This window comes from Aquarana catesbeiana, linkage group LG09, assembly GCF_042186555.1.
Source record: "Aquarana catesbeiana isolate 2022-GZ linkage group LG09, ASM4218655v1, whole genome shotgun sequence".
NCBI classification, from domain to species: domain Eukaryota; kingdom Metazoa; phylum Chordata; class Amphibia; order Anura; family Ranidae; genus Aquarana; species Aquarana catesbeiana.
This window is the reverse complement of record NC_133332.1, coordinates 45,387,074-45,401,029: the sequence shown is the minus strand read 5'-3', so window position 1 is coordinate 45,401,029 and position 13,956 is coordinate 45,387,074. Positions and strand designations below refer to the sequence as shown.

Below are 13,956 nucleotides of genomic sequence, written 5' to 3'. Positions count from 1 at the left end.
TCATTCCAATCAGTATAATCAAACAAAGCTGGACTCAAATGAAGGTGTAGAACCATCTCAAGGATGATCAGAAGAAATGGACAGCACCTGAGTTTAATATACGAGTGTCACAGCAAAGGGTCTGAATACTTAGGACCATGTGATATTTCAGTTTTTCTTTTTTAATAAATCTGCAAAAATGTCAACAATTGTGTGTTTTTCTGTCAATATGGGGTGCTGTATGTACATTAATGAGGAAAAAAAATGAACTTAAATGATTTTAGCAAATGGCTGCAATATAACAAAGAGTGAAAAATTTAAGGGGGTCTGAATACTTTCCGTCCCCACTGTACGTACCTTATCCTGTATTTCTGCTCCAAGAGCGATGACGCCAAATCTTCCCCGTGCCTGCATCCAAACATAAAGCCCAATTCAAAGCCATTGAACTTGGCAGGGTTAGCATAGTATTCTTTCCCGTCAACAGTCCCTGCAAAAACAAAAAAGCAGATCCAGGTAAATAGCTATTTATTACTATATTCCGCGTACGTCCGACCGTCTCTTTGAAGAACTGAAGGAGCCAGCCAGACACTGAAATCCAAATTCTGTTTAGCCAGCGGCTGTGGATTTTTCGTCAACAGTCCCTGCAAAAACAAAACGCAGATTCGGGTAAATATTTTTTTTTAACTAAATGGCTGTTTATTAATGGAAACCTAAATAAACCCATTCTCCATTATATACGTATCTTATCCTGTATTTCTGCCCCAAGAGCGATGGCGCCAAATCTTCCCCGTGCCTGCGTCCAAACAGAAAGCCCAATTCAAAGCCATTGAACTTGGCAGGGTTAGCATAGTATTCTTTCCCGTCAACAGTCCCTGCAAAAACAAAAAAGCAGATCCAAGTAAATAGCTATTTATCACTATATGCTGCGTACGTCCGACCGTCTCTTTAAAGAACTGAAAGAGCCAGCCAGACACTTAAATCCAAATTCCGTTTAGCCAGCGGCTGTGGAACCAAAATACCAAGGTCCTTTTTATACAAGAACAGAAGTGCATTCTTCATCCCCCTTCATGTCTTATAAAGTTTGTACGGATCTTTTTAATTGGGTAGCCACCTAGTATTCACGCCGTGCCAGAGATATTATCAGCCATCGGAGTGTGCGGAATGGTAATGATTTGCTGGATTTGGATGACGCCAAATGCAAGCATATCCAGGTGCTTTTGTCTTTAAAATATTTGCCCATTAGATGCATTGATGGTGATCATACTTCTTTTTCAGGATGGAAAGGGAAGGGGGGTTTGGTCCATTTTTTGGCAAAGGTGACTTACAATCTTTGTGTTCCCTCTAGACCCATAAAATTGCTGTTTATCCAGATCCACTGACTGTAGAAATACTCTCTGTAACTGGAGCGGTTTCAGCGCTTTTTCTGTGGGAGTAGAAGATAAAAACATGTTTGAAAATCTCTGCCAGTTTTAAATAGTTTCAAACAGTTTGGGGATTTATTTAAGATCGTTTATACAGTTGGCCTTCAGTCTTTCGCTAATGCATTTTGCCCAGCAAATTCAAGGTTTTAAAGGTCAACTCCAGGCAATGAGTTAAATCAGTCCGGGAAGGGCTAATGCAGGAGACTTTGCAGCTGTGTTAAAGTAAAAAAAATATATACATTTTAGCTAGTAACAGTCAAATTCAACATGATTTATTTTGTAATGGTAAAGACTAACTGCTGGCTATACTATGACTTGGATAAATTAAAACTTTTGCAGACATTCAGTTCGGCAAATGACATTTACAAAAAAATCACTGATTTATCAGTTAATTAAGATTTATCAGGGTTCTTACAATGCTTGTGAAATAGGTCTGTAGCTCTTTCTCTTATAAATATTTTCTGTGCAGACACTCTCCTGTGTCCCTGCCTTTGGTGGTAAAATCAGAGGGGCTTAGTTAGGGCTCTGGTTGTGGACCAGGGGGTAGAAGGGAGCAACAGCTGGTCATTGAATATTTGAATGTAATGTGTTCATATACCGTTGGGAGAATAGATAGGGTGGGTCTGAGTGTGGTTTGCAGGTGAAGAGGAAGATGCCAGGATGACTGTAGCTGGAGGGTAAGAGAGTTATTGGAACTGGTAATGTACAGTATAGTGAAGAGATGAGGCAAAGAGATAACTGATCATGGGTAGAGGAGGCAGAATGAGAACTGATTGTTGGAGGTGGAGGGGAGAGAGGCACGGCAGCTTATCATGTTCCATTGGAAGCGAGAGCAGAGGAGGGAATAGACTGAAGGGTGAAGAGAGAAGGAAATGAGGGAACTGATCATGGACAAGGGGGAGAGAAGGAAAAGAGGGAACTGATCATGGACAAGGGGGAGAGAAGGAAAAGAGGGAACTGATCATGGACAAGGGGGAGAGAAGGAAAAGAGGGAACTGATCATGGACAAGGGGGAGAGAAGGCATAGAGGGAACTGATCATGGACAAGGGGGAGAGAAGGCATAGAGGGAACTGATCATGGACAAGGGGGAGAGAAGGCAAAGAGGGAACTGATCATGGACAAGGGGGAGAGAAGGCATAGAGGGAACTGATCATGGACAAGGGGGAGAGAAGGCATAGAGGGAACTGGTCATGGACAAGGGGGAGAGAAGGCATAGAGGGAACTGATCATGGACAAGGGGGAGAGAAGGCATAGAGGGAACTGATCATGGACAAGGGGGAGAGAAGGCATAGAGGGAACTGGTCATGGACAAGGGGGAGAGAAGGCAAAGAGGGAACTGATCATGGACAAGGGGGTAAGGAGGCAAATGGAAGAAATGATCATGGACTGAAGGAAAAGGAAGCAAAGAGGGAACTGATCATGGACAAGGGGGAGAGAAGGAAAAGAGGGAACTGATCATGGACAAGGGGGAGAGAAGGCATAGAGGGAACTGATCATGGTCAAGGGGGAGAGAAGGCACAGAGAGAACTGATCATGGACAAGGATGAGAAAAGGCAAAGAGGGAACTGATCATGGACAATGGGGTGAGGAGGAAAAGGAAAGAAAAGATCATGGACTGGAGGAAAAGGAAGCAAAGAGGGAACTGATCATGGACAAGGAGGAGAGGATGCCAGGATGACTATAGCTGGAGAGTGAAGGAGTTAACGTGGGAACTGGTCATGGACAGTGAAGAGAAGAGGTACAGAGGGAACTGATCATAGACATATGAGCAAAGAGGAAGTATGATAACTGCTGAGGGCCAATGGGTAGAGAGGCATTGCAGCTGATCACATTCTATTTGTTAAGGATGCAGAGAATGGTCTGAGCATGGAGTGAAGGGTGAAGGGAGGAGACAAATAGGGAACTGATCATGGACAAGGGGGAGAGGAGGCAAAGAAAGAAATAATTATGGACACGGGAAAAGGAGACAAAGGGGAACTGATCATGGGCCGGGGGGGGGGGGGGGGGGGACTGTTTGTAGCCAAGGGGTAGAGGGGAGAAATGTATGGCCGCTCATCACACTCCACTGGAAGAGGATTCAAAGGATGCTCTAAACATGGTCTGGAGGCTAGAGCCAGGAGGCAGAGAGGGGACTGATCATGCATTGGAGGGGAAACAACAGTCATTTGCAGTTCAGCTCTTTTTAAGCTATGACACCAGTGGTGTATTTTGGTTTTGTGCTGCCCTATGCAAGATTAAAATCAGGCCCCCCCCCTTCTTAAACTTGTCCCACCCCAGCCGCGCTTTACTGTTCTTGTCTCAGATTCTGATGAGGAAGCTGCAGCCATTCACAGTGAACAGCTGCAGCTTCCTCATCAAACCCTTAGACTGATTTTTCCAAGTGCCACATATGTGATCAGTGGGGCAGAGGATGGGGTCAGCAGGACATAGGATGGGGTCAGCAGGGCAGAGGATGAGGTGGCACTGGTGGGCACTGATAAAGAGGCACTAATGAAGCTGCACTATTATGCGACACTAATGGGCACTGATGGGCACTAATAGGTGGCACTGATTGGCATCACTGATTGGCACTGATAAGCGGCACTAATAGGCAGCACTGATGGGCACTAATAGGCAGCAATGATGGGCACTGATTGGCAGCACTGATTGGCAGCACTGATGAGCACTGATTGACACTCAAAGGCAGCACTGGTTGGCACTGATAGGCAGCACTGATGGGCACTGTCAGGGCTGCACTGATAATGAGGACACTGATAATCAGTGCCCTCATTATTAGTGTAGTTGTCCCCTTTTACACTTGCCAGTTACCGGCCCTCTCCTCTCCTCACACTGTGATAGTGTGAGGAAAGGAATGCCGATAACCAGCAAGTGTGTTTAGATCATGATCAGCTGTGATTGGACACAGCTGATCACATGGTAAAGAGCTTCTGTGATTGGCTCTTTACCCCAATCTGTGATCAGCTGCGTCCGAAGGATAGATTGGGGCGGGTGTGCACGGGGCAGCATCACTGTTCTGGGAGGGAGTCATCAGATGCCCTCCCCCTACTGGACGACTGCGCTGTATCTGTCATTCGGCTATAGCACGGTTGCCTTGGGGGCGGCATGCCTTGGGGCCCCCCTGAAAAATGCTGCCCAAGACAAACGCCTTGTTTGCCCCGTGGCAGATACACCCCTGCATGACACAATGATTGGGTCTTAGTAAGAAGGGCATAACTTAGCAAATCCATGACTCTTGCCTTTTTATGAAATCTCAGATGGAATTTAAAATGAACCTGCCAGTAACTTTACAGGACCGCTTGAATAACTTCCTAATGTCACACTATGCAACAACAGTATCAGATTTCTTAAAGGTTCTAAATTTTAACATTAAAAAAACATCCTTGAGCTCCAATTAGTGACTTTGCCTAGTCTGTGGAAATGTCATCATTCTGCTGCAGGCAGGGGAATGCATTTCCTCAGTCTCCTCTCCTCTATAGACCAGATTGCAACATTGCAACTTTGTTTCAAGTCACAAGGTGAGAGGCTGTAGCAGGGGCTTTTTTGTTTTAGACATTTGTGAACACAGCCAAGAACTCCACAAGCACTAGAATTTACAATGGTTGTGTTATCTCTAAGCTGGCATCTCAGTCCAGGAAGTAGATGGTGACTTGGTTCCCGGGTGAGAGCTGATCAAAGATGGTGCAGTTCTTCTGGAGGTAAAAGCAGATTGAACGCATTGTCACAGTGTGTGCTGTAATCTCTGTGAGAGGTATTATATACCTTGAAGTGTTATGCCCTGTACACACGATAGGATTTTCCGACAACAAATGTTCGATGGGAGCTTGTTGTCGGAAACTCTGACCGTGTGTAGGCTCCATTGGACATTTTCCGTTGGAATTTCCGACAAACAAAATTTGAGATCTGGATCTCAAATTTTACGACAACAAAATCTGTTGTCGGACATTACGATAGTGTGTACACAATTCCGATGCACAAAATTCCACACATGCTCGGAATCAAGCAGAAGCCCCACACTGGCTATTGAACTTCATTTTTCTCGGCTCCTCGTAAGTGTTGTACGTCACCGTGTTCTTGACGTTCGGAATTTCCGACAAGATTTGTGTGACCGTGTGTATGCAAGACAAGTTTGAGCCAACATCCGTCGGAAAAAAAAAACATGGATTTTGTTGTGGGAAAATCCTATCGTGTGTACAGGGCATTACTGTGCATCCGGAAAGTATTCACAGCACTTCACTTTTTCCACATTTTGTTATGTTAAAGCCTTATTCCAAAATGGATTAAATTCATTATTTTCCTCAAAATTCTATAAAAAATATCCCATAATGACAACGTGAAAGAAGTTTGTTTGAAATCTTTGCAAACTTATTAAAAATAAAAAATGAACATACATAAGTATTCACAGCCTTTGCCATGACATTCAAAATTGAGCTCAGGTGCATCCTGTTTCTACTGATTAGTCTTGAGATGTTTCTACAACTTGATTGGAGTCCACCTGTGGTAAATTCAGTTGATTGGGTATGATTTGGAAAAACACACACCTGTCTATATAAGGTCCCACAGTTAACAGTGTCAGAGCACAAAACAAGCCATGAAGTCCAAGGAATTGTCTGTAGACCTCCAAGACAGGAATGTATGGAGGCACATATCTGGGGAAGGGTACAGAAAGATTTCTGTAGCATTGAAGGTCCAAATAAGCAAAGTGGACTCCGTCATCCATAAATGGAAGACATTTGGAACCACCAGCACTCTTCCTAGAGCGGGCTGCCAGACCAAACTGAGCGATCGGGAAGAAGGGCCTTAGTCAGGGATATGACCAAGAACCTGATGGTCACTCTGACAGAGCTCCGGCGTTTCTCTGTGGATAGAGGAGAACCTTCCAGAAGTACAACCATCTCTGCAGCACTCCACCAATCAGGCCTGTATGGTAGAGTGGCCAGATGGAAGCCACTCCTCAGTAAAAGGCACATGACAGCCTGACCTGGTGTTTGCCAAAAGGCACCTGAAGGACTCTTAGGCCATGAGAAACACAATTCTCTTGTCTGATAAAACAAAGATTGAACTATTTGGCCTGAAGGGAAAGCATTATGTCTGGAGGAAACCAAGCACCGCTTATCACCTGGCCAATACCATCCCTACAGTGGAGCATGGTGGTGGCAGCATCATGATGTGGGAATGTTTTTCAGTGGCAGAAAATAGGAGACTAGTCAGGGTCAAGGGAAAGATGAATGCAGCAATGTACAGAGACATCCTTGATGAAAACTTCTTCTAGAGCGTTCTGGGCCTCAGACTGGGGCGAAGGTTTATCTTCCAACAGGACAACAACCCTAAGAACACAGCCAAGATAACAAAGGAGTAGCTATGGGACAAATCTGTGAATGTCCTAGAGTGGCCAAGCCAGAGCCCAGACTTGGACCCGATTGAACATCTCTATAGAGATCTGAAAATGGCTGTGCACCGACCTTCCCCATCCAACCTGATGAAGCTTGAGAGGTCCTGCAAAGAAGAATGGGAGAAACTGCCCAAAAATAGGTGTGCCAAACTTTTATCATCATACTCAAAAATACTTGAGGCTGTAATTGGTGCCAAAGGTGCTTCAACAAAGTATTCTTTGTGATTCTTTGTGACATTGTCATTATGGGGTATTGTTTGTAGAATTTTGAGGAAAAGAATGAGTTCAATCCATTTTGGAATAAGACTGTAACATAACAAAATGTGGAAAAAGTGAAGCGCTGTGAATACTTGATGTACATTATACACATTACTTAGCAGAATGCACATAGAATATAAAAATATATCTGATGATGGGTTCACTTTAATTTCTTTTGGGGAGTTTTTCTACACTGTGGCAGCCAGGGGAAAGTGTAGACAACATACTGCACACAGGTAAAGAATAGTGGTCCCTAAACTTTGCAGCACAACATTTAAAACCTTAGATCATTCATAGTAATAATCCATAGTCTTAACGCTTCGGATACGGTCCTTAAGACAGTTTTCTTTCCATTTACAAATTTAACATTTTAAACTAGTAAATTTAATTTACACATTAGCCGACTGTGGGAAACCTGTCAAAAGCTTTAGCAAAGTTCAAATAAGTTACTTCCACAACCATCCCTCTTTCCAAGTTTCTGTTGCCTTAATAAATCCTTACTGGCTCTCGCTTTCGATATAATTTCTGATCTTAATATTGTTTTTGTATATGATCCCTTACCAAACCTCCTCATGTATCTTCACCTACAATAGAATTTACATTTTACAGGTCTGTAGTTACTGATTGAAAACCTTGATCCTTTTTAAATGTTAATACCATTAACTTAATGCTTTGCATTTATGCATTGGTACCAGCCCAATACCAGTCTCTAAAAATTAGAAGCGATGGCTTGGGAACAACTGAACTCAGCTCTTTGAAGACTCATGGGTGTAAACCATCTGGTCCAGGTCCACCTTTATTTTGTCTAACTTTTCCCAGCGTTAAGCCACTGTGCTACATTTGGGATCATATTAAGAATTATGTTACATTATAAGAAAGCTCAAATAATAGGGAAATGTAATATTTTTTTTCAGCCAAGGCTAACAGGAAAGCCTCTGTAGTTATATACAAGTTGCTCAAACAGAATAATAACATTTACTGTTGCTACCCGTTTTTCTACCATGGGAATAGTTGAAGTGAGCCAAAGTTTAGCAATCACATTTCTGGCTAGCAATATTTGTTCTCTGTAAACGAGTTAGGCCATCATAAATTAGAGTGTTTCCTTAAGGCTAAACTCCAGGCCGATAAAAAAAAGACATAAATGAACACAGCTCTGTATTCAGTAATACATCAGTTTTTTTTCTTTTTAATGACATTTCCTGTATTTGAATAAGGCAGGCCATTGACGGTGCAAATTTATTTTCTGCAACCATGGACAGGGGAATCTCTCCTGTCGAGCAATTGTCTGCTCAATTGTTGGCGGGGGGAGGACAGTAATTATTGCTAGTGGCTATAGCAGCCGCTAGCGATAATCACAAGTGAATCCAGCAGGCTGGTTGTACTCAAGTTGATTGAACGATCAACTTGGTACATTCAGTCTGCCCACCCACGGTTCGCATCTTGGCCGGTTCAGCAGTAACCGTCTATGGCCGGCCTTAATATAAGCCTCTTATAATCCCATGTGCAGGAGAGCTCTGCCTGGGAAGGGAATAAGCAGCACAAGGAACCAGTCAGCTGTGTTGCCAGAACATATGAGTAGAGAGACAAACTTGTCGGTCTGCTGCTTCTCTTTTGACTCTCTGGTCCTGGGGAGGCGGGAGCCCAATAAGCGTTACTTAACTGCAGCAAAGAAAAATCAGGTCTCCTGCGCTGCCAGACAGAATGTGCTGTATGACAGAGCTATGTAAAGCTGGCCATAGACGGATCAAAATTCGGCCAGTTGAGCAGGAACCGGCTGAACTTCAATCCATCTATGTCTGTTCCCATGCATGAGAAGTCAATCTAATGATCGACTTTTCGCAAATGGGCTTGTTGAAAAATTTAATTTCAATCAACGCTGTAGCACTGATCCGATTACTGGCTGATCGAAAAAAAACTGATGACTGTAAGGCCAGCTTATCTCCCAATATTGGCTGAACAGAAATAAGAAACCTTTGGCAGGCAGAACAGCTCCCCCATATGTATTTAATCCCTTTTTTTATGTAGCTGATTGCCTGGAGCTCAGCTTTAAAGCCCAACTTCATCTAAATATTTCTTTCTCATATTCTTAGCTAGAGTGGAGAATGATTAGAACCCCTGACAGATCAACCCGTGAGCTGGTAAACTCATGTCCCCAAGCTTCTTTTTCTGGAGACACCCTGTGAGTCAGGGTGTGGATGGTTGTCACCAGGACAGGAAGTAAGAGAAAATCTCACCAAAGAGGACACAGACAATTGAGAGAAGTTCTGTGGCTTTCCCACTCCATTCTAAACAAAGAATAAGATTTTGGCTGTTGGGTTGATCATTGATCTTGTCATACCGCCTGTAACATTGATATATATGTTAGTTGTATAGTATATAAGTTCCCTGAGTTCTCTTTGCTTTTCTTCCAGATGACCCTTCCAGTCTCAAGCCCATTCCTTGCCCCCAAAAAGATGATGACTGCCCAGGGGGCTGTGGAGGTGATGAAAGGGGTACTTGTGTCGACGGGCAGTGCCAGTGTAAAGAAGGCTTCATGGGAGACAAATGCCAGCTGAAGGCCTGCCCAGAAGACTGCAATGACCAAGGCCGATGCAAAAATGGACGTTGCATCTGCTTTGAAGGATATTCTGGTGAATCTTGCGGCATCAAAGCTTGTCCAAACAACTGTCACAATAACGGACAGTGCCAAGATGGAGTTTGCATCTGCGACCCCGGATTTTCTGGTGAAGACTGCAGCTCTCGAGTCTGCCCCAGGAACTGTCTCAACCGGGGAATATGCGAAAATGGAATTTGTGTTTGCTATTCAGGATATGCAGGGGTGGACTGCGGCTCTAGAAGCTGCCCCAATAATTGCAATGATCGGGGCGACTGTGAGGATGGCGCCTGCGTGTGTGACACTGGTTTCACCGGACCAGACTGTGGCAGCAGAAGCTGCCTCCATGACTGTAATGACAATGGCAAATGCATTGATGGGGTCTGCGTTTGTAACCCTGGGTACTCTGGGGAGGATTGTGGGTATAAGGGTTGTCCTGAAGATTGTAACGAGCAAGGTCAGTGCATTTCTGGCAAGTGCGTCTGTGATGCTGGATTTGTGGGGCTAGACTGTGGCACTAGAATCTGTTCGCCAGAATGCGAGAGACGGGGCAGATGTGAAGATGGCGAGTGCATCTGTAACCCAGGCTTCACAGGGCAAGATTGCGAGATCAGAACTTGCCCCAATGACTGTCACAAACAAGGCCGATGTGATGATGGGAAGTGTATATGTGATCCTGGCTACACAGGACCGGACTGTGCATTAAAGGCCTGCCCCAACAAATGCAACAACCGGGGCCGATGTCAAAATGGCATTTGTATCTGCAACCCTGGATTTACTGGGCTGGACTGTGGATCCAAAGCCTGCCCCAAAAACTGTAGCGGAAATGGGCAATGCATCAATGGCAAATGTATTTGTAATGCTGGGTTTATTGGCCCAGTGTGTGGGACCAGATCTTGCCCCGCTGAGTGCTCCAATCATGGCCGCTGTGTTAGGGGCATTTGCATCTGCTCGCCTGGTTACACAGGAGTGGATTGTAGCATCAGGACTTGCCCCAAAAATTGCCACGACCAAGGTCGATGTGAAGGAGGTGTGTGTTTTTGTGACCCTGGATTTACTGGTCTGGATTGTGGAACTAAGAGATGCCCCAATGACTGCTATGACCGGGGACACTGTGAAGATGGCATATGTGTTTGTGATTATGGATTTACTGGGCAGGACTGCGGGTCTAAAACCTGCCCCAATGACTGCTATAACCGGGGTCGGTGTGAAAATGGGGTCTGTGTTTGTGATGCTGGATATAGGGGAGAGGACTGCAACATCAGAACTTGCCCCAACGACTGCCATGATCGGGGGCGATGTGAAGATGGGGTATGCGTCTGTGATTTTGGATACACTGGTGTAGATTGTGGTTCTAGGACCTGCCCCAATAATTGTTACAACCATGGTAGGTGTGAAGACGGTGAATGTATTTGTGAACCTGGATATACTGGTCAAGACTGTGCCCTCAGAACATGTCCTGAAAATTGCAAGGACCGTGGCACCTGTGATGATGGGAAGTGCATTTGTTTTTCTGGATACACAGGTCCTAACTGTGGATCCAGAACTTGTCCCAATGACTGTAAGGGCAGGGGCCGGTGTGAAGATGGCATTTGCATATGTGATCCTGGATATACGGACATAGACTGTGGACTAAAAACATGTCTAAACGACTGTCAGAACCAAGGACAATGTGATGATGGGGTATGTATCTGTAATTATGGATACACAGGCCCAGACTGTAGCGAGAGAACTTGTCCAGAGAACTGCAATAACCGTGGAAGTTGTGGGAATGGAAAATGTGTCTGTGATCCTGGCTATGTCGGTTTGGACTGCGGTTCTCAAGCTTGCCCAGAAAATTGCCATGTCCATGGACAGTGCCAAGATGGAGTCTGTATCTGTAACTCTGGTTTTACAGGGCCTGATTGTTCATCCAAAGCCTGTCCTAAAAACTGTAACAACAACGGACAATGTGTCAATGGAAAGTGTGTCTGTGATGCCAGTTTCACCGGACCGGTCTGTGGTACAAAAGCCTGTCCAGGGAACTGCAGTGGACGTGGCAAATGTGTGAACGGGGTCTGCACGTGTAAGAAGGGGTATACCGGCCCAGCCTGTGCAATGGGTAAGTGTTGGAACTTTTACTAGGTAGATGTACAGACAGATACCACTTGACTCTAGAAACATGGAAGGGATAATCCAATTGGTTATCTTGGATCTAATGCATTTTGGTTTAAGATATACAGTATCTCACAAAAGTGAGTACACCCCTCACATTTTTGTAAATATTTTATTCTATCTTTTCATGTGACAACACTGAAGAAATTAAACTTTGCTACAATGTAAAGTAGTGAGTGTACAGCTTGTATAACAGTGTAAATTTGCTGTCCCCTCAAATAACTCAACACACAGCCATTAATGTCTAAACTGCTGGCAACAAAAGAGAGTACACCCCTAAGTGAAAATGTCAAAATTGGGCCCAAAGTGTCAATACTTTGTGTGGCCACCATTATTTTTCAGCACTGCCTTAACCCTCTTGGGCATGGAGTTCACCAGAGCTTCACAAGTTGACACTGGAGTCCTCTTCTACTCCTCCATGACAACATCACGGAGCTGGTGGATGTTAGAGACCTTGCGCTCCTCCACCTTCTGTTTCAGGATGCCCCACAGATGCTCAATAGGGTTTAGGTCTGGAGACATGCTTGGCCAGTCCATCACCTTTACCCTCAGCTTCTTTAGCAAGGCAGTGGTCATCTTGGAGGTGTGTTTGGGGTTGTTATCATGTTGGAATACTGCTATGCGGCCCAGTCTCCGAAGGGAGGGGATCATGCTCTGTTTCAGTATGTCACAGTACATCTTGGCATTCATGGTTCCCTCAATGAACTGGAGCTCCCCAGTGCCGGCAGCACTCATGCAGCCCCAGACCAAGACACTCCCACCACTATGCTTGACTGTAGGCAAGACACACTTGTCTTTGTACTCCTCACCTGTTTGCCGCCACACACGCTTGACACCATCTGAACCAAATAAGTTTATCTTAGTCTCATCAGACCACAGGACATGGTTCCAGTAATCCATGTCCTTAGTCTGTGTGTCTTCAGCAAACTGTTTGTGGGCTTTCTTGTGCATCATCTTTAGAAGAGGCTTCCTTCTGGGATGACAGCCATGCAGACCAATTTGATGCAGTGTGCTGCGTATGGTCTGAGCACTGACAGGCTGACCCCCCACCCCTTCGGCCTCTGCAGCAATGCTGGCAGCTCTCATACGTTTTTTTCCCAAAGACAACCTCTAGATATGACGCTGAGCACGTGCACTCAACTTCTTTGGTCGACCATGGCAAGGCCTGTTCTGATTGGAACCTGTCCTGTTAAACCGCTGTATGGTCTTGGCCACCGTGCTGCAGCTTCAGTTTCAAGGTCTTGGCAATCTTCTTATAGCCTAGACCAGGGGTCTCCAAACTATGGCCCTCCAGTTGTTAAGGAACTACAATTCCCACCGGCCTAGACCATCTTTATGTAGAGCAACAATTCTTTGTTTCAGATCCTCAGAGAGTTCTTTACTATGAGGTGCCATGTAGAACTTCCAGTGACCAATATGAGAGAGTGAGAGCAATGACACCAAATTTAACACATTTACACCCCATTCACACCTGAGATCTTGTAACACTAACGAGTCACATGACACCAGGGAGAGAAAATGGCTAATTGGGCCCAATTTGGACATTTTCACTTAGGGGTGTACTCACTTCTGTTGCCAGCGGTTTAGACTTTAATGTCTGTGTGTTGAGTTAATTTGAGGGCACAGCAAATTTACACTGTTATACAAGCTGTACACTCACTACTTTACATTGTAGCAAAGTGTCATTTCTTCAGTGTTGTCACATGAAAAGATATAATAAAATATTTACAAAAATGTGAGGGGTGTACTCACTTTTGTGAGATACTAATATATATATATATATATATATATATATATATATATATATATATATATACAGTATACTGTATATTTGAAAAATATACACAGAAACAAGGCTTTAAAATGTTTAATTTACACTAAGATTAATAACATCAAAGGATATCTTAAACCCTTAGAACAAAAATGTAATATATTACAGCTTACAATTCCTTAGATGCTGTGGCTGCATTCGTTTTCATATTTCAGGCTAAGAACATTTTTTAGCAAGTACAGAGAATATATGTTGATCCTGCCAGAAATGCTGTGCCCTTGTCACTTCCTGTGAGCTGAACTGAAAGCACAAACAATGTTATATACCTTCTGTAAACTACTACCCCCCCTCAGCAATCCCATATAATGGAAATGAATAGCAGAATTACAT

General features: G+C 44.2%; 1 protein-coding gene across 1 annotated transcript in view; it reads left to right on the top strand.

Annotated features, from left to right (window-relative positions):
- Positions 1 to 13,956, top strand: part of TNXB (tenascin XB) — a 184,173-nt gene that overhangs the window by 53,096 nt on the left and 117,121 nt on the right. The window contains exon 3 of the mRNA XM_073598403.1: positions 9,460 to 11,742. Coding sequence (XP_073454504.1) covers positions 9,460 to 11,742 — 2,283 coding nt within the window. The remainder of the gene's footprint in view (positions 1 to 9,459; positions 11,743 to 13,956) is intronic.